This window comes from Sciurus carolinensis, chromosome 8 (assembly GCF_902686445.1).
Source record: "Sciurus carolinensis chromosome 8, mSciCar1.2, whole genome shotgun sequence".
NCBI lineage: Eukaryota > Metazoa > Chordata > Mammalia > Rodentia > Sciuridae > Sciurus > Sciurus carolinensis.
The window spans coordinates 98181098-98200374 of record NC_062220.1 but is presented as its reverse complement, the minus strand read 5'-3'; the positions used below and the strand labels follow the sequence as shown (position 1 = coordinate 98200374).

Below are 19277 nucleotides of genomic sequence, written 5' to 3'. Positions count from 1 at the left end.
CTTTGTTACAGTCAAACATAAGTGCAAGGGGCTGTGGATATAGCTCAGTTGGTAGAGTGCTTGTCTCACAAGCACAAGTCCCTGGGTTCAGTCCCCAGCACGGCGCAAAAAAAAAAAACAAAAAAAAAAAAAAAAAAAAATGGCGTGCACTAAAAGTTAGTACATAAAATTAATTTCAAGCTACATGTGTAGGTATATATGACAAAATGAGTTTTGTGTTTAGACTTGGGTTCCATCCCCAAGTCTATATATATTTACATATATGCAAATATTCCAAAAATAAAAAAAAAAAATCTGAAATCCCAAATATTCTAATTCCAAGCATTTCAGACAAGGGATACCCAACCTGTATGAACAACATTTAAATCAGTAGACTTTGAAGTCGAAAGATTGCCCTCCTTAATGTGGGTGGGACTCATCGAATCAACTGAGAAAAAGAAAAAAGACTGAGGTATACCAAAGAGGAAAAAATTCTACCTCCAGACGGCCTTTGGATTCAAGGTTCCAATTCATGCCAGAATTTACAGCCGGCTGGCCAGTCCTACAAATTTCAGACTTGCCAGCCCCTACAATCATGCAACCCAATTCCTCAAAATAAATCTCTTCATGTATAATGTATATTCTATTAGTTCTATTTCTTGAAGTAGCAGTACCAAGATATTCAACAACATCAATGAAACAGGAGACCTCAGAATATGTGATAAAAGATGGCAGAACAATGTAAGATAGAGAAAAATGTAAATATGCCAGTTTTTTAAAAAACTCTGCAGGAAAACATTCTTGAAAGTTTCCAGTGGATTGGCTTCCTAAGCTTGAGACAAACTACCATCCTTCAAAAAAAGCTATCAAACAGACCCAACCACAGAAAGACAGAATAACAAAGAACACCTGTAATGCCAGCAGTTTAGGAGGCCTAGATAGGAGAATCTAGAGTGCAAAGCCAGCCTCAGCAATTTATGGAGGCACTAAGCAACTCTAAATAAAAAACAAAATAGGGCTGGGAATGTGGTTCAACGGTCAAATGCCCCCCAAGTTCAATCCCCAGTACATCACCCAACCCTGCAAAATGGATCTATATTTTCAATAAAGTTCTAAAATCAGTTGAAATCAGAGGAACAGGCAATTACAGAAAAAAAAAAAAAAAAAAACATGTCAAAAAAAAAAAAAGAAATCTTAAAAAGTATAATTCTCTTATTAGATGGACAAAAATGAAAAAAAAAGACATTAAATTAGGTACAAAATTTTTATTAGAGTACCAACTGGAATAAACTTTTATATGTTAATTTGGCCTATGACTATTAACATAAAAAAGTTACATCATTTAATATAGCAATTCCACTTTTAGGAATATAAGTTGTACAAGTGTCAAACAAATGCGCTAAGATTTACAGTGAAATGATATTTGGTAAAGCACTGTTCACAGAAGCTAAAAATCAATAATAAATAACAAATTTCTAGAGACATATGACCTACCCATATTGAACCAAAAGAACACAGAAGTGTGTGTGGCAAAGATTTTCTCCCACTCTGTAGGCTCTCTTTTCACATTATTGATTGTTTCTTTGCTGAGAAAAAACTTTTTAGCTTGAATCCATCCCATTTATTGAGTCTTGCTTTTAGTTCTTGCACTATGGGGGTCTTGTTAAGGAGGTCTGGTCCTAAGCCAACATGATGAAGAACTGGGCCTACTTTTTCTTCTATTTGGTGAAGGGTCTCAGGTCTAATTCTGTGATCCTTGATCCATTTTGAGTTGAGTTTTGAATAGGGTGAGAGACAGGGGTTTAATTTCATTTTACTGCATATGGATTTCCAGTTTTCCCAGCACCATTGTTGAAGAGTCTATCTTTTCTCCATTGTAAGTTTTTGGCACCTTGTCTAGTATGAGATTACTGTACTTATGTGGGTATGTCTCTGTGCCTTCCATCCTGTGCCATTGATCTACCTGTCTATTTTGGTGGCAGTACCAAGTCATTTTTGTTACTATTGCCCTATAGTAGAGTTTAAGGTCTGGTATTGTGATACCTCCTGCATCACTCTTCCTGCCCAGGATTGCTTTGGCTATTCTGGGTCTTTTGTTCTTCCCTGATGAATTTCATGATACTTTCTCTGTTTCTATGAAGAATGTCATTGGGATTTAAATTGGAATAGTGTTAAATCTGTATAATGCCTTTGGAAGTATGGCTAAGAAAATCTTTCCACACACACTCTGGACAGAGCTCTAATCTGCAAAATTTATAAAGAACTTGAAAAACTTAACACCAAAATACAAAGAACCCAATCAATAAATGGGCTACGGAACTGGGCAGACACTTCACAGAAGATATACAGGTTGATCAACAAATACATGAAAAAGTGCTCATCATCTGTAGTAATTAGAGAAATGCATATCAAAAACACCTTAAGATTTCACCTAACTCCAATCAGAATAGCTATTATCAAGGCCCTGAGTTCGATCCCCAGTACCGCAAAAAAAAAAAAAAAAAAAAAAAGAACACAATGGCTGGGCTTGTAGCTCAGTGGCAGAGTACTTGCCTAGCATGTGTAAGGCACTGGATTCAATCCTCAGCACCACAGAAAAATAATAAAAACATAAAATAAAGGCATTGTGTTCATCTACAACTAAAAATATTTTTTGAAAAAAGAACACAAGCAATAATAAGTGTTGGTGTGGATGTGGGCAAAAAGGCACACTCCTACACTGCTGGTGGAGTTGTAAATTGGTACAGCCACTCTGGAAAGCAGTATGGAGATTCCTCAGAAAACTTGGAATAGACCCACCATTTGACCCAGCTATCCCACTTCTTGGGTTATACCCAAAGGACTTAAATCAGTATACTCCAGTGGCACAGCCACATCAATGTTCATAGTTGCTCAATTCACGATAGATTATGGAACCAACCTAGATGCTCTTCAATTGACGAATGAATAAAGAAACCGTGGTATATACACACAATGGAATATTACTCAGCCATAAAGAAGAATAAAATTATGGCATTTGCTGGTAAATGGATGGAGTTGGAGAATATCATGCTAAGTGAAATAAGCCAGGACCAAAAAACCAAAGGCCAAATGTTTTCTCTGGCAAGTGGATGATGATACATAATTTGGGGGAGGGGGGAGAAGAATGGAAGAATTTTGGATGGTGCAGAAGAAAATGGGAAGGGAGGGGTGTGGGAAGGAAAGATAGTAGACTGAGACAGACATTATTACCCTATAGTATATGTATGATTGTATGAATAGTGTGAATCTACACTGTGTATAATCATAGAAATGAAAAGTTGTACCCCATTTGTTACAATGAATCAAAATGCAGACTGTAGAAATAAAAATTTAAAAACCCACAAAATTTAAACAAATTTCAAACAATGAAATTGAAGACGCCATCAAAGCCTACCAAGAAAGCAAAATCAGGGAACAGATGGGTTCTCATCCGAGTTCTACTAGACCTTCAATGAAAAACTAACACCAATCCTCCTCAAATTATTCCAAAATAGAACAGGGAACCCTTCTAAATTCATTCTATGAAGCTAGTATCACCCTGACACCAAAACCAGACAAAGATTCACCAAGGAAAGAAAATTTCAGACCAATATGCCTGATGAATATAGATGCAAAAATTCTCAATAAAATTCTAGCAAATCACATACAAAAATATATTAAAAAGATAGTACAATCATGATCAGGTGGGCCAGGAATGCAAAGTTGGTTCAACATACTGAAATCAATAAACGTAATTTATCACACCAATAGACTTAATGACAAGAATCACATAATTATCTCAGTAGATGCAGAAAAAAGCATTTGACAAAATTCAGCATCCATTCATGTTTAACACACTAGAAAAACGAGGGATAATAGGGTCATATCTCAGCACTGTACAAGTTATATATGGTAAACCAAAGGTCAACATCTTTCTAAATGGAGAAAAACTGAAAGCATTCTTTCTAAACCCTGGAAGAAGACAGGAATGCCCTCTTTCACCACTTCTATTCAATAGTCCAGGAAACGCTAGCCAGAGCAATTAGTAGGAAGAAAGAAATTAAAGGGATACAAATATGAAAAGAAGAACTCTATCTATCCCTATTTGCTCAATGACATGATTCGGTATTTAGAAGACCCAAAAAACTCCACCAGAAAACTTCTGGAATAAATGAATCAGCAAAGTAGCAGGATACAAATTAACACTCATAAATCAATTGCATTACTACACATCAGTAATGAATCAAGTGAAAGAGAAATTAGGAAAATTATCTCAATCACAATAGCCTAAAAAACAAACAAAACAAAAAAAACTTGGGAATCAATCTAACAAAGAGGAGAAAGACCTCTACAATGAAACTACAGAACACTAAAGAAAGAAATTAAAGACAACTTTAGAAGATGGAAAGATCTCCCATGTTCTTGGATAGGCAGAATTAATATTGTCAAAATGGCCACACTACCAAAAGCAGTATAAATGATTTAATGCAATTCCAATTAAGGTTCCAATGACATTCTTCATAGAAACAGAAAAAGCAGTCATGAAATTCATTTGGAAAAATAAGAGGCCCAGAATAGCCAAAGCAATCCTCAGCAAGAAAAGTGAAGCAAGAGGTATCATAATACTAGATCTTAAATTATACTACAGAGCTATAGTAACAAAACCAGCCTGGTATTGGCCTCAAAGCAAACATGAAGACCAATGGTACAGAACAGAAGACAAACCCACATATGCATAGTTATCTCATACTAGACAAAGGCACCATAAGCATACATTGGAGAAAAGATAGCCTCTTGAACAAATGGTGCTGGGAAAAACTGGAAATTCATATGTAATAAATGAAATTAGACCCCTATCTCTCACCCTGCACAAAACTCAACTGTTAATGGATTGAGGGACCTAGGCATTAGACCGGAGACCCTGTGCCTACTACAATAAAAAGTATGCCCAAATCTCCATCATGTTGGCTTAGGAACCAAATTCCTCAACAAGACTCCTAAAGCTCAAGAAGTAAAATCAAGAATCAATAAATGGGATTGTATCAAACTAAAAAGCTTCTTCACAGCAAAGGAAATAATCAAGAACATGAAGAAAGAGCCTGCAGAATGGGAGAAAATTTTTGCCACCTGCACCTCAAATAGAGCATTAATTTCCAGGATATATAAAAAACTCAAAAAATTTAACACCAAATAACCCAATCAATAAATCGTCAAAGGAAGTGAACAGGCATTTCACAGAAGAAATATAAATGGTCAACAAATACATGAAAACATGTTCAACATCTCTAGTAATTAGAGAAATGAAAATTAAAACCACACTGAGATTTCAACTCACCCCAGTCAGAATGGCAATTATCAAGAATACAAGGACAATAAATGTTGGTGGAGATGTGGGGAAAATGGCATACTCATCCACTGTTGGTGGGACTACAAATTGGAGCAACCACTCTGGACAAAAGTATGGAGATTCCTCAGAAAACTTAGAATGGAACCACCATTTGACCCAGTTATCCCACTCCTCGGCACATACCCAAAGCATGCTAATATCAAGCATGCTATGGTGATGCAGCCACATCACTGTTCATAGTGGCTCAATTCACAATAGCTAAGCTTATAGAACCAATCTAGGTTCCCTTTAAAGATGAATGGATAAAGAAAAATATGGTACACATACACACTGGTATATTACTCAGCCATAAAGAAGAACAGAATTATGGCATCTGCCAGTAAATGAATGGAACTGGAGGCTATCATGCTAAGTGAAATAAGCCAATCCCAAAAAAACAAAGGTCAAATGTTCTCTCTGATATGTGGATGCTGACTCACAGTAGGTGTGTGTTGGGGGGTTGGGGTGGGAGTGGAGGTTCAGCAGATTGGACAGGGAATGGGGGAGATAAGAATAGGAAAGACAGCAGGATGAACTGGACATAACTTTCCTATGTTCATATATAAATACGCAACAGTGTAACTCCACATACTTCACAAGAATGGAAGGTATACTCCAAGAATGCATATGCTTGTTATGCACCAAAAAAATAAATAATTAAAAAATAAAAAAGTCTGGAAAGAAACCGAAAGAGGGATAGAACTGTGTCTCTTCAGGTAATCCACAGTATTTGTAGCTCCTATATACGCATATGATGTCCTTCTACTTATTTATGCTTTCTATATTTCCAGTGTTTAATAAGCCAAATGTTAACTCATTATCACTTTTTGAAAGGTAAAAACAACATCCCATTTAAATTATATTTATTATAGTGAGGTATTTTTTCTTTCATTTTTTTTTTCTTATTGCCTGTTTATGTCCTCTTATGGTAAACCTGATATGAACTATAAAGAACTGTGCCTGTTTAAAAGAACAGTTATGCCACAATTTGTATTTCTCTTTAATTCCTTAAGATATGACACCTGGCAGAAAACCTCCCAACCTATAATATATGACAAGAAAGGAAGGAGGTGGTGGGGCTTGAATGTCTTATGTGGACTGCATAATGGTTCAACTATTAAGTAAAGTCTGTCCTATGACATGTTACCTTTTAAGAGGGATATTCTAATATATGAACTGGCGCTAATGTTAAGCCTAAATAAAAAATGGTAAACTATTATGGAGGTTTTGTATGTTATCTCATTTAATATTTAGAAAAACCAAAACAGCATAATTACCTCTTATAACACACAAGGCTCAGAGAAAATGAAGAATTTACTGATCTCACAACTGCTAAGAGGCAAAGTAAATCAATTCCAAGACTGACTGTCCCATCCCTCTTTTTGCCAAAAAGAAACAGTGGTTAATTATTAGTTTCCTCTTAGGAGGGTTCAAAAACTATAGAGTTATGTAACAGCTCTTTTTAAATTACATGCCCTAAATGGTGCTCTGCCACTTCCATCACTCACCACCTACATTTCTCCCAATGTACAGTTTACCTGTGGAATTCTGTCTTGTGTTACATCACCTGCTCCTTAGCTTTCCCTTGTATTCTCCATTTCTAACCCACAAAACTGATTCTGTTATTTATGTCTCTCTTATTTCCTGATCCATACTTTTACTCATCTGACTTCCTTTCTACGCCTGTGATCACAATCAACGACTCATTTTTCTCCTTTTAATAGGTTAATCAATCACTTATAGCTAGTCAAATGTGATTGAAGTTTTCAACTTTTCTTGAAAATTTTTACTACTAATAGAGACTGAGTCAAGTGTAGTATCAAGACTGTTATCCCAGCACTTGAGGGGGCAGAAACTAGGGTCACAAGCTCAAGGCCAGTCTGAGCAACTTAGGGGACCCTATTTCAAAATTAAAAGAAAAAGAACTGAATACATAGCTCTGTGGTAGAGTCCCCTGGGTTTAATTCCCAGAACCACTAAAAAAGTGGCGATGTTCCCAGGCTCTCAGAAAAAAATCACTTTTTTTTTTTTTTAAAATGACGTCTGTATAAATATCATTCCAGATGTCTGATCTCCACATGATGAAATTACACTACAGCAACTTAGCAAGGCCCTAAGCAACTTAATGAGACCCTATCTCAAATTAAAATATTAAAAGTGGGGTAGAAAGGGCCTGGGGATGTGGCTCAGTGGTTAAGTACACCTAGGTTCAATTCCTGGTACCAGAACAACAAGGGAAAAAGAAAAGAGAAGAGAAGAGAGAGAAGAGAAGAGAAGAGAAGAGAAGATGAGAAGAGAAGAGAAGAGAAGACAAGACAAAAGAAGCAAAGCAAAGCGAAAAAAAGAAAAAAAAGAAAAGAGAACGAGAAAAGAAAAGAAAGAAGAGAAAGAAATTACACTAGAGGACTAAAACTAAATACTCATTTTTCAAACCTCTATCCTTTCTTCCAAAAAAAAAAAATAAACTATTAAGTTATCTAGTCCTGTTCCCATAATCAACCTATCACCAAGCTATAATTATAGCTTATTTATGCTAAATGTCAAATTCAGGGTGAAATGCTTCACATGTATTATTCCACTAAATAACCACAACATGAGGTCAGTATTATGCTCTACTTTTCCAGAAGTACAGAGTATAAAAAGAAGCAAGGATTCAAATTCATACTCCTGACCATTTCACATATCACTATGACTATTCTCTTTTAACACCTGTACCAAAAGCACATACAAGTTAAGTAACTCTTATTTGAAATGCTAGGGACAAAAGTATTTGAATTTCAAAATTTGGAATATTTACTTATATAGAATAAGGTATATTGGGGATGGAAGCCAAAACATGAAGTTCATTTATGCTTCATAGGGTCTTAGATACATCGCTTGAAGATAACTTTATATTTTTAATAAATAATTTAATAATTAAACAAAGTTTTATTGTTTGGAGTTTTCCACTTAAGCCATCATGTTGGTGCTTAGTTTCTGGTTTTTGGAGCATGTATTATACATTTCAGATTAAGGATCCTGAATCCTGATTTTTCTTATTCATCTATTCAGGAAATATTGGTTAGGGAAAGGTACCTTATCTCTTTAAATTCCTATCTACTCCTTATTACTTTTCCACAGATTTCTTTCCCCTTAAACTCTTTAAAAAATTTTTATTTTTAGTTGAAGACGGTCACAATACCTTCACTTATTTTTTTCTTAGGGTAGTGCTGTGGATCAACCCACTGCCCTCATATGTGCTAGGCAAGTGTTCTACAACCCCAGCCCACTCTTAAATACTTGATAATTGAATCATCACCTAGTGGCTTCCTTCTGATCTTTCTGTTCCTTAAAGACAGAGCTGATGCTACATATCCTTGTAATCCAGAAAAGGAAGCCATTCCAAACTAAAATTTTAATTTTTTTCCCTCTAATAAAATTATTTGGCATATATTATTAAGTATAACTAAAACATCTTATATCCTCTACTCGTTTTACAAAAGACACAATCATGAAAGGTTTAATGGCAGGTCTGGGACAGACTATAAGTTTGATAAATATCTGTCTTCTCAATTCAACTCAATAAAAACTTACTGATCACTAGCAGAAAAAAACCACATGTACAGCAAGGAAAGCAGATGTCTGGAAAGTTTTTAATGTAATTCATTCAAAGATGAACATTCTTACTACGTAAAAAAAATGTACTTAAAATCAATTAAGAAAATTACTAACACTCTAATTTTAAGAATAGGCAGTCTATAAAAATTAAAAATTAAATTAAAAAATAGGCAAAGAGCATAAACAGATAACATGAATAAAGAGATGTAAATAGTCTCTAAGTACAGAAGCTGTTCAATCTCCACAGTAAATAAAAAATATTTACAAGGTAGGATACTATATTTTGCATGTCAAATTGTTGAAGATCAAAATAAAGTTACTATAATGCTGCTCAAATGGACAATAAGAACCATAATGTTTTTATTTTTTTAAAATGGAAGTTATTTCATATTTTGGTTACTTAACAAAGCATTTAAGGTTAACCATTTTTGGTATTAAACAACTTTTCCAGTCTCGTCTTCCATAAATAACACCACACCTCAACATTTATTCCTCTCAATTTACATAGTGTTTTCATCAGAATGGAAAAATTTTGGAAATTTGCTCTACTTTGTCCCTTAAATAAAAGCTTTACTGAGCTATAATTCACATCATCATTCATTTGGCCATTTAAAGTATACAATTCGATTAACTGGAGTATACTCAGAGTAGTGCAAACATCATAATAAATTTTAGAACATTTTCACCATTCCAAAAAGAAATCTTGCAGCCAGGACTTATAATCAACATACTACAGTAACATGGCCACATCATGTTTACAGCAGCTCAATTCACAATAGCTAAGCTATGGAACCAACGAAGGCACCCTTTGAAAGAAGAAGGAATAAAGAAAATATTGTATATATACACAATGGAATATTGCTCAGCCATAAAGAAGAATGAAATCACGGCATTCGCTGGTAAATGGATGAAACTAGACTATCATGCCAAGTGAAATAGCCAATCCCCAAAAACCAAAGGTGGAATGTTCTCACTGATGTGTGGATGCTAACACACATCAAGGGGGGAGGGGAAAAGGGAAGAACAGAAGTAAATTGGATTAGACTAAGGGGAATGAAGGGAAGGTAGGGGAGATGGGAATGGGAAGCACAGCAGAATGAATCAGACCTAATTTTCATAGGAAAGTTATATATGAATACACACAACCAGTGTAACTCTACATCGTGTTCAGGAATAGAATGTTATACCTCATGTGCAGATAGTATGTCAAAATACATTCTACTGTCATGCATAAAACAAAAAGGATACCAAGAGCTTTTGTTTATGTGGATTACTGATATTTACTGTAAAAGAAATAAAAAATGAGATCAAAAAAAAAAAAGAAAAAAGAAAGAAACCTTGCAGACATGAACAATCACTCCCCATTTCTAATCCCCTCCCTGTATCTCTGTCAAACATCAATCTAACTCCGTCCTTCTGTCTCTAAAGATTTACCTATTCTGGACATTTGTATAAATGGAATCATGTAATACAGTCTTCTGTGGCTACATTTTTACACAGCATAATGTTTTTAGGATGTAACCATGTTGTAGCAGCATTTATCAATCACTTTACCCCTTTTAATTAAAAAAATAATTTATAACAAAATTCAACATTTTTAAATACACAGCCCAGGGTCATTAAATATATTCACACTTTGGTGCAACCATCACCATTATACAAAGCCAGAACTCTTTTATCTGAAACTGAAACTCTAAGCCTATCTCACAGAAACTTCCCATTCTCCCTTATTTCCAGTGCTTTGATAACCACCATTCTACTTTCTGCTTCCATGAATTCGACTATTACAATGGAATTACACATATAATATGTTCTGTTGCGACTAGGTTATTTCACTTAGTATAATGCACTATAAGATACATTCATTTGTGTTGTAGCACCATGTGCAATAATTTTGTTGCTTTCTGAGCTTGAACAACACTTCACTGTATGCAGATACTACACTTCACTTATTTTCCCACCATAGGACATTTGGGTTACCTCCACCTTTGAACTATTGTGAATATTGCCATTATGAACATGGGTTTTCAAATAGCTGTTTGAAATGCCAATGTCAATTATTTTCAATAAATATCTATTAGTGGAATTTCTGGATTGCAATTTTGTTTTTCTTGAGGAAACCACTTATTTCCATAGTAGCTGCACCATTACATATTCACATCAGCAATTCATAAGGGTTCCAATTTCTCCACATTCTCCCTAGCACTTATCTCCTGGATTGTTTATAACAGTCATCCAAATGGGTATGATGTGGATTCTCATTGTGGTTTTGATTTGAATTTTCCAAATGACTGACTTAAAAATCTTTTCATGTGATCATTGGACATCTGGATATATTTTTGGAGAAATAACTACTGAGATCCTTTGCTCACTTTTTAATTAGTTTATCTTTATTATTTAGTGATAAGATCTCTTTATAAATTCTACATACAAGTCCACTGTCATACAGGTTGCCTACAAATATTTTCTCTAATTTTATGGGTTTCTTTTCATTTCTTGATGGTGTCTATACACAAGTTTTTAATTTTGATGAAGTCTAATTTATCTGTTTTCCTTTATTGCTTGTGCTCCTGATGTCATTTAATAAAGTTTTATATAATCCAAGACCAAAAATCAACTGACCTTACATAAATGAGGGTTATTTCTAGACTCTCAATTCTATTATTGATCTTTATAGTTTATCCTAATGTCAATACCACAGTCCTGATTACTCTAACTCTATAGTAAGAATTGAAAAATGAAAGTGTGAGGTTTAGAATCAGTTTGCCCATTTTGAAAAGCCAACTGTGATTTTAAGATGAATTGTGTTGAATATGTAGATATTTGGGAAGGAGTGCAATCTTAATAATATACTAAGTCTTCTAAGCCATGAAGATGAAATGTCTTTCCATTTATTTAGTCTAATTTAATTTCTTTCAATGTTGTTTCCTAATTTTCAAGGTATAAACCTTACATTTCTTTTGCCAATCTATTCCCAGGTGTTTTAATTCTTTATGATCTTATAAATTAAACTGTTTTCTTAATTTCACATTGGTTTGTTCATTAATTTTATATAGAACTGATTTTTGCATACTGATCTTGAATCCTGTGCCATTATGCTGAACTCATTTATTAGTTCTAGTATTTTGTGGATTCCATAGAATTTTGTTTTCTATACCATATACATATGTAAAGACACACACACACACTAAAAACAGTTTTACTTCTTCCTTTCCAACTTAGATACCTTTTATTTCATTTTCTGGCCTAATTACCCTGGCTAGTACCTATAGTATAATATTAAACAGAAGTGATGGGAACAGACATCTTGTTTTCCATACATGCCTTTTATCACTAAGGCACTTCCCTTCCCTTCCTAAGCTGTAAAGGGTATGGTCCTATATTTGGAAGTATGCTATCGCTCTGCTTTCTCTCTGGTTCCCCTTTCTACTGTTTCAGTTAACCATAAGAAATTTCAGAAATAAACAATTCTTCAGTTTTAAACTGCACATCACTCTGAATAGTATCATGAAATCTTGCACTGTTAATTTTGTCATGATATGAATCAATTCTTTGTCCGTGGTGTATATGGTACTTGTCCATTAGCATTCATTGCATAGCAAAAAGCATAGTTAATACAGGGTTAAGAACTACCCATGATTTCAGGCATCCACCGGGGAACTTGGAACATATCCCCCAAAGATAATAGGGTACTACTGTAAGTTGGCACTTTTTCTCTGGAATACAACTTGGTAATACAAGCCAAGAAATTTCAGTGAAATGATTCCTCCAGATGATATACATCATTTGAAAAAGCATGTTATTAAATAAGGCAATGAAAGAAGCAGAACTGCTATTCAGTAATGAATAATCATATATATGTGAGAAAAGAGACACTGGGAAAAATACAAAAAAATACTACTATGTGGATCATTTTTCTTTATGCTTTATTTTCCAAGTTCACAACAATAAAGACTACTTTTATAGTCAAGAAAAGAAAATCTACGCATTCTTCTTTCTCCTCCTCTGCCTATACAAAAAAGACACTGAATTCTACATAGTATTAGTGAACACAAAAAGAGAGTACAGGAGCTTCAAACCATGAATCCCTGACCAGAGATCTTAACTGGGAATTTCACACATAATCCCAGACTCAAATAGAAGGTCTAACTATGACAGTTTTATAAATTTTATCTTTTATATGATATAATGAATACATCACAGTCCACTATAAAAATTTTTAAATTTATGTGTGACTTTGATCTCTGCCTCAACATGAGGTGGAGGACCTTCAGCTGCAGGAGTATTTTATTTTTAATAACAATAACCTTCAAATTCATTTTGTTTTTTAGGTGAAAGAGAAAGAGAGTAGGTTAGTTTACAGTAGCTAAGGACAAATTCCATAGCAAACCTCTTTTACTGGTAAGTCCCACAAGCCTGTATTGCTTAATTTTTTTTTCGAATCATTTGAAACTAAATACCTGCAACTGAAACTCCAACAATTATAGATTAACTAAATTAATTTTGTTAACTTGTTGGAAAAATGCTTACAATAAAGTTTATAATAAAGGTTTATTAACTTTTTGGAAAAAGGTCTAGACCAAAGCAGGTTTGTTATTCCTGGATTAGTGTGATTTCTATCTAGGATGCTGATCCTTCTGGTTTCCAGAAGCTAGTTTGAATCACAGACCAGAGAAGCATTATTCAATGCTGAGATGATGGAAACATTCCATAGCTACACTATCCAAAATGTAGCCAGTAGTCATGTGTAGTTACAGAGCACTAGAAACACAGCTAATAAAACTTAAGCCATTAAGTCAAGGAACTATACTTTTAATTGTATCTAATTTTAATTAATTTAAATTTAATTAGTCACATGTGGCTGGTAGTTACTCTACTGACCTGCCTAGGTATAGAATCTGGCACAATAAACATTCATGGAAAGAAAGAATAAATGAAACCATCAATTTAAAAGAGAGATTAGCAAATCTATACTATAAAATATGAGTTCAGATTTCTAAGAAAATGAGTAATTAACTTGAAGCAAGGTATTCTTTAGAGAATATGTGCCAATCTTCCATGGCCTCATAAAGCCAAGTTAAGACAGTTATTTAATTAGGATGCTCTCTTCTCTTGCTATCCAAATTGCACCCACTTTTACCATTACCCTCTTTCCATCTCTACATTTTATTTTATTCAAAATTTAATGATTATCAATTGTGTGCTGCACACTATGAACACAAAAATTCAGTCCCTCAGAAATTCAGCATGAATAAGAATACATAAAACATGTTGAAACAGATACTACTACTACAGAACTATGTACAACATGCAATACAAGTGCAGAGGAGCAACTAATAAGCCAGTAGAAATCAGAAACTATAAAAGTGACAATTGTGAACAAGAATACTTCCCTGAGCAGCAGTGACATTTTGCCACAATTATTTACTTTAGAATATTATTTTCTTGATTTTTAGGAAAATTCTAAATTAAGAGTACTAAAATTCCCTCATACACTAATCTTAGAAGTATCATAACTAAATGAATGAGTACATAATAATTATACTGGGTTGAAGTTGTCCAGAATACATGTTAACAATTTTTTTAAGTACCAAAACACTGGTTTGTTGGAGTGATGTTAGTATTTTTGTGTTTTTTAATCTGATTACTTAAAATACATCTTGAGGTGGCAATCAACGATTCACTTTTTATACTGCATACAACTGGAAAACACAAAATCTCTACCTAGTGGACTATAAACTGAGTTAAAACTTCTAATATTAATTGAATATTACTGTACTCACTCAGAAAGTATTTTTCCTTTGCTTTATAATTGTCAGTGGAAGGAAGAAAGTAACACTCAAGTTCACAGACTTTCTTAACAGTGAAACATGAACACAAGTACTGAAATTATTATAAGTAACTGCACCTCACTCTCCTTCCATAAATAAAGAAACTGAGTACCATGAGGAATAGGAAGTGTTTTCTTGAAACAAAAACCCCACCATGCTTATAATAAAAAGATTTAAAAACAGACAAAAGGATGTTTTGAGTATGAACAAAAAGCTAGAAAGAAATTTAGAATTGGTTCCTGAAAAACTTCTTCAGCATCTGTAAAGTGTTATACTCAGGACTTGGTTTAACACTTGATACAGTTTTTTTTTTTTTTAATGTTTTTAATTGACATAAAAACAGCACATATTTATGAGGTACCGTGTGATGTTTCATAAAGATGTGTACATTGTGTAATGTTCAAATCAGAGTAAGTATACCTATATCCTCATACCTTTTTCAATGTGATGAAACTTTGAAAATCCTTCCCACTGGCTTTTTTGAAAAATATATTATCCCTAGTCACTGACCTATGCAACAGCACAACAGAACTTATTGCTCCTATTAACTGTTTCCTGCTCCAATATGGAAATCACAGTTAAATATATTGTGACACAGCTGGTATGAGCAGGATTAGAATCCAAGGACCCCAAATCTACCTCCCTTTGCACCAAATCATGCTGACCTGTCACAGTTCCCATCAAAACTTATTAGATTAAAAAAAAAAAAAAAGATTATGTTTCAAATTCTAAATTTCTTCACATACTCTATTAATAATATACTTAACTAATACCTGGTAATACCTGGAAGCAGCACATGGAATGACTTAAGTGTAATGACTTAAAGGTATGAAAAGTTCCCTGTCATACTTGAGAACCCCAAAGACCAATGTGATTGAAGGTTAGTGAGCAATCAAAAATGGCAAAGATGGGATGAGAGAAGTGGTAGGAAGGTGATTCCACAGATCAAAGAAGCAAGAAGTTCACGGTATATTGTAAGAAAAACAAATGTACTACTTGGCTACAGGATGAGGTTAATGCAAATAACATTTCTATACTCACCTTCTTGTTGAAGGTCTTAACTCAATATTTACTACTTGGTAAGAGAGATGTTTTCCTTTCATGTATAAAAGGGTAAAAGGCTCAAGAAGAACTAAAAGCCTTATTCATAGGATCATAATGTTAAAAAATCAAGTTAAAACATTTTAACTCAAATCAGTATGCTACTTTCTACTGCACAATAAGCAGTAATGAAAAATAAGGTTAAAAGACAAACCAGGTTAAATACCAAGCTAAGAAATATGGGCTTTATTAAGGACAAAAACTGAGAGAAGTGACATCAATTAAGATGATTTAGACCTCTACACTGCATATAGAATATTTTCGAGCAGAAGTTAATTTATGCAAAATAACTGCCATACAGTTTATCAATTATTTCCAAGTAAGTATTCCCCCCCCAGAAGAATAAGACTATTATATGTGGGTAGATAATGAGCAGATTAAGTACCATGTTCAATCAGAACATATCTACTTTAATCTGTTTTATATTAGATTTAGTTTGAAAAAAGAATTCTGCTATTTTACACAAACATTGATTATGAAATATTTTAGTTCCAAAATCTTAACTCTAAAAATCTCAAATATATTGGCAATACAGAATCTTTCACCCATTCTATGCCCTTTGATAATTACATTTTAGTAAACACGCTAATTTCTTTGCAGCTTTTCTTCACAGTCAACCATATACCAATATAGTTCATTAAAGGCAATTTCAAGTTAAGATTTTTGCTTAAACACTTTTTAAATACCAAAATGTTTCCCTTGATGTTAAGACATTTATAAGATAAAAATACAGGATAAATATATTCTAACACTACTATAAACTTTTTTTATAAGCACTAGAAAATAAAGACTAAATATTATAAACTGATGCTCAAAATAGTGAATACTTTGTTATACTTGTAAATATGCTTTACCTAGTTGACTCAAAACTCACTAAAGTACCAATTTTTTCAACTCTATTAAATTTTAAAATAGTATAAATTATTAGGGCAATAGTTTTGTATACCTAATAATTACTCAAATCACATCTGTAACAAACTCTGCAAGATAGAAACACCATGAATATAAAAAAATTGCTTATTAAAATCTACATACATACCTTTGTCCTTCTTAAAATCCAAAGCATCTTCTTTATCAGTCACTATTTCCTTCATATTGATAATACTCTGGTGTGTAAGCTGCCGGAGAATTTTAATTTCTCGAATTGCTGTAATTGGAAAGCCTTCCTTTTCATTATCCAAACGTACTTTTTTTAAGGCTACCATTTCTCCTATTAAAAAATAAAATCAGGTTACCAGCTAACAAAAACAGATGACAGTATGCTTAATTTTTAAATTTATTTTAATTCATAATTTCTGTTCTTGTATCTTAAAATTATAATCCCTAAAGTACACTTTAGTTTCCAACATACCAAATGATACTAGCAGTTCAAGAAATTAATTCTCTCAAATAAATTATGGAATATTTGTACAATCCAAGAAATACAACTATTAGGAAGAATGAGGTAAGTCTACATATTTGTTGGTTATGTTCTCCAGTGATGTATTTAGTGAAAAAAGCAAGATGCTAAAGAGTGGATATATTACATTGTCATTCATTTTTATAGAAAGGAACATTCAATACACCAATAGATGCATAAAATCTCTCTGAACAGAAGAAAAAATATCCTGAAACATATCACTTGATCAAAGCTTACCAGTTATCTAGAATTAAAACTGGAATTTAAAATCTGGTTAGCTGTCTCAAAATATGTTTTTTTCCCCACTATATTTAAAGTGTCTCACAATTTAGATATAAGTGAGTTTTATATCAGACAAGATCTAAATAACAAATAACACATAAACATGCACACACAAAAAACCTATTACAAGCTGGGTATCCATATTTAAAGGTTGACCATCAACTGGTATAAGAAAAATTTCACTATGATAAAAGTATGTTCATTTCACTTTAGAGAAAAAAGTCTGGTCTTACAAATTTTCTGAAAGAAAAATTTATCACTTTAATCATTAAATATTATTTTATTCAATTTTATTAAACCTTCCTATAACATAGTATGCTTCCTTGGTTTAGAAAACAGTTTTTAAAAGTTATAATTCTAATCTCTTTTTGATAATTGTTATCCTATACTGTAACTGACACATTCAGTAGTTTCTAAACATAAAGTTGTTTCCTCTATACTAAATGTCCTCAAAGAGCTGGCAATTGTAATTTATTTGTTTACGTCAAAAAAGAATTGTAAGTAAAGAAAGATTGAGGATGTGGGGAAAAAGGTACACTCATACATTGCTGGTGGGGTTGCAAATTAGTGCAGCCACTCTGGAAAGCAGTGTGGAGATTCCTCAGAAAGCTTGGAATGGAAACACCATTTGACCCAGCTATCCCACTCCTTGGCCTATACCCAAAGGACTTAAAATCAGCATACTACAGAGATACAGCCACATCAATGTTCATAGCTGCTCAATTCACAATAGCCAGATTGTGGCACCAACCTAGATGTCCTTCAATTGATGAATGGATAAAGAAACTGTGGTATATATATATATACAATGGAATATTACTCGGCTATAAAGAATAAAATTATGGCATTTGCAGGCAAATGAATGAAACTGGAGAATATCATGCTAAGTGAGATAAGCCAATCTCAAAAACCAAAGGATGAATGATCTTGCTGATAAGCAGATGATGACACATAATGGGGGGTGGGATGTGGGCAAGAATGGAGGAAGGACGGACTGTACAGAAGGATAAGAGGGGTGGGAGGGGTGGGGAGGGGGGAAAACATAACAATGAATCAAACACCATTAACCTATGTAGATGTATGATTACACAAATGGTATACCTTTATTTCATGTACAAACAGAAACAACATGTATCCCATTTGTTTACAAAGAAAATTTTTTAAAAAGTGTTAAAAAAAAAAAAAGAAAGATTAAATACTACTTCTACGCATTATTTAGTACAATGCATAGCTTCTGTACACAGCTTCTGACACAGCTCCTTGCGAGTCTTACAAAACCTCCTTCCAGGTTTCTGGTTATATTCTGAAAGAGTATGCTGCCAAATCTGGCCTCCAGGGATAATTTCTATAGGAAAAAGAAAAATTCCTTTTTTTTTTTTTTTTTTTTTTACTACTAGACAAATTTACGTAAAGATACTTTTTCTCTAATTACCAGTAGGTAAAGATTTTGTGTGTGTGTGTGTGTGTGTGTGTGTTATTTTGTTCATCATAACAGGAAAAAACCTAAATTATACCACACAGTATATCACAAATACTACAGAAACACTTTAAAAAATACATATGTATACACACCCACTTACATGTACTCATTTCTTACATAAGTGCATATAAAATAAATTAAAACAAGATAAAAGAACAATAAATCTGAATTTTGCATTTTTGGAAATTCCTAAAGCTATGTATTAGAAGAGTAACACAAAGT

General features: G+C 33.4%; 1 protein-coding gene across 1 annotated transcript in view; it reads right to left on the bottom strand.

Moving 5' to 3' along the window:
- Nucleotides 1-19277, bottom strand: part of Cdk13 (cyclin dependent kinase 13) — a 100179-nt gene that overhangs the window by 47316 nt on the left and 33586 nt on the right. Inside the window, 1 exon segment of the mRNA XM_047562404.1 lies at nucleotides 16934-17104. Coding sequence (XP_047418360.1) covers nucleotides 16934-17104 — 171 coding nt within the window.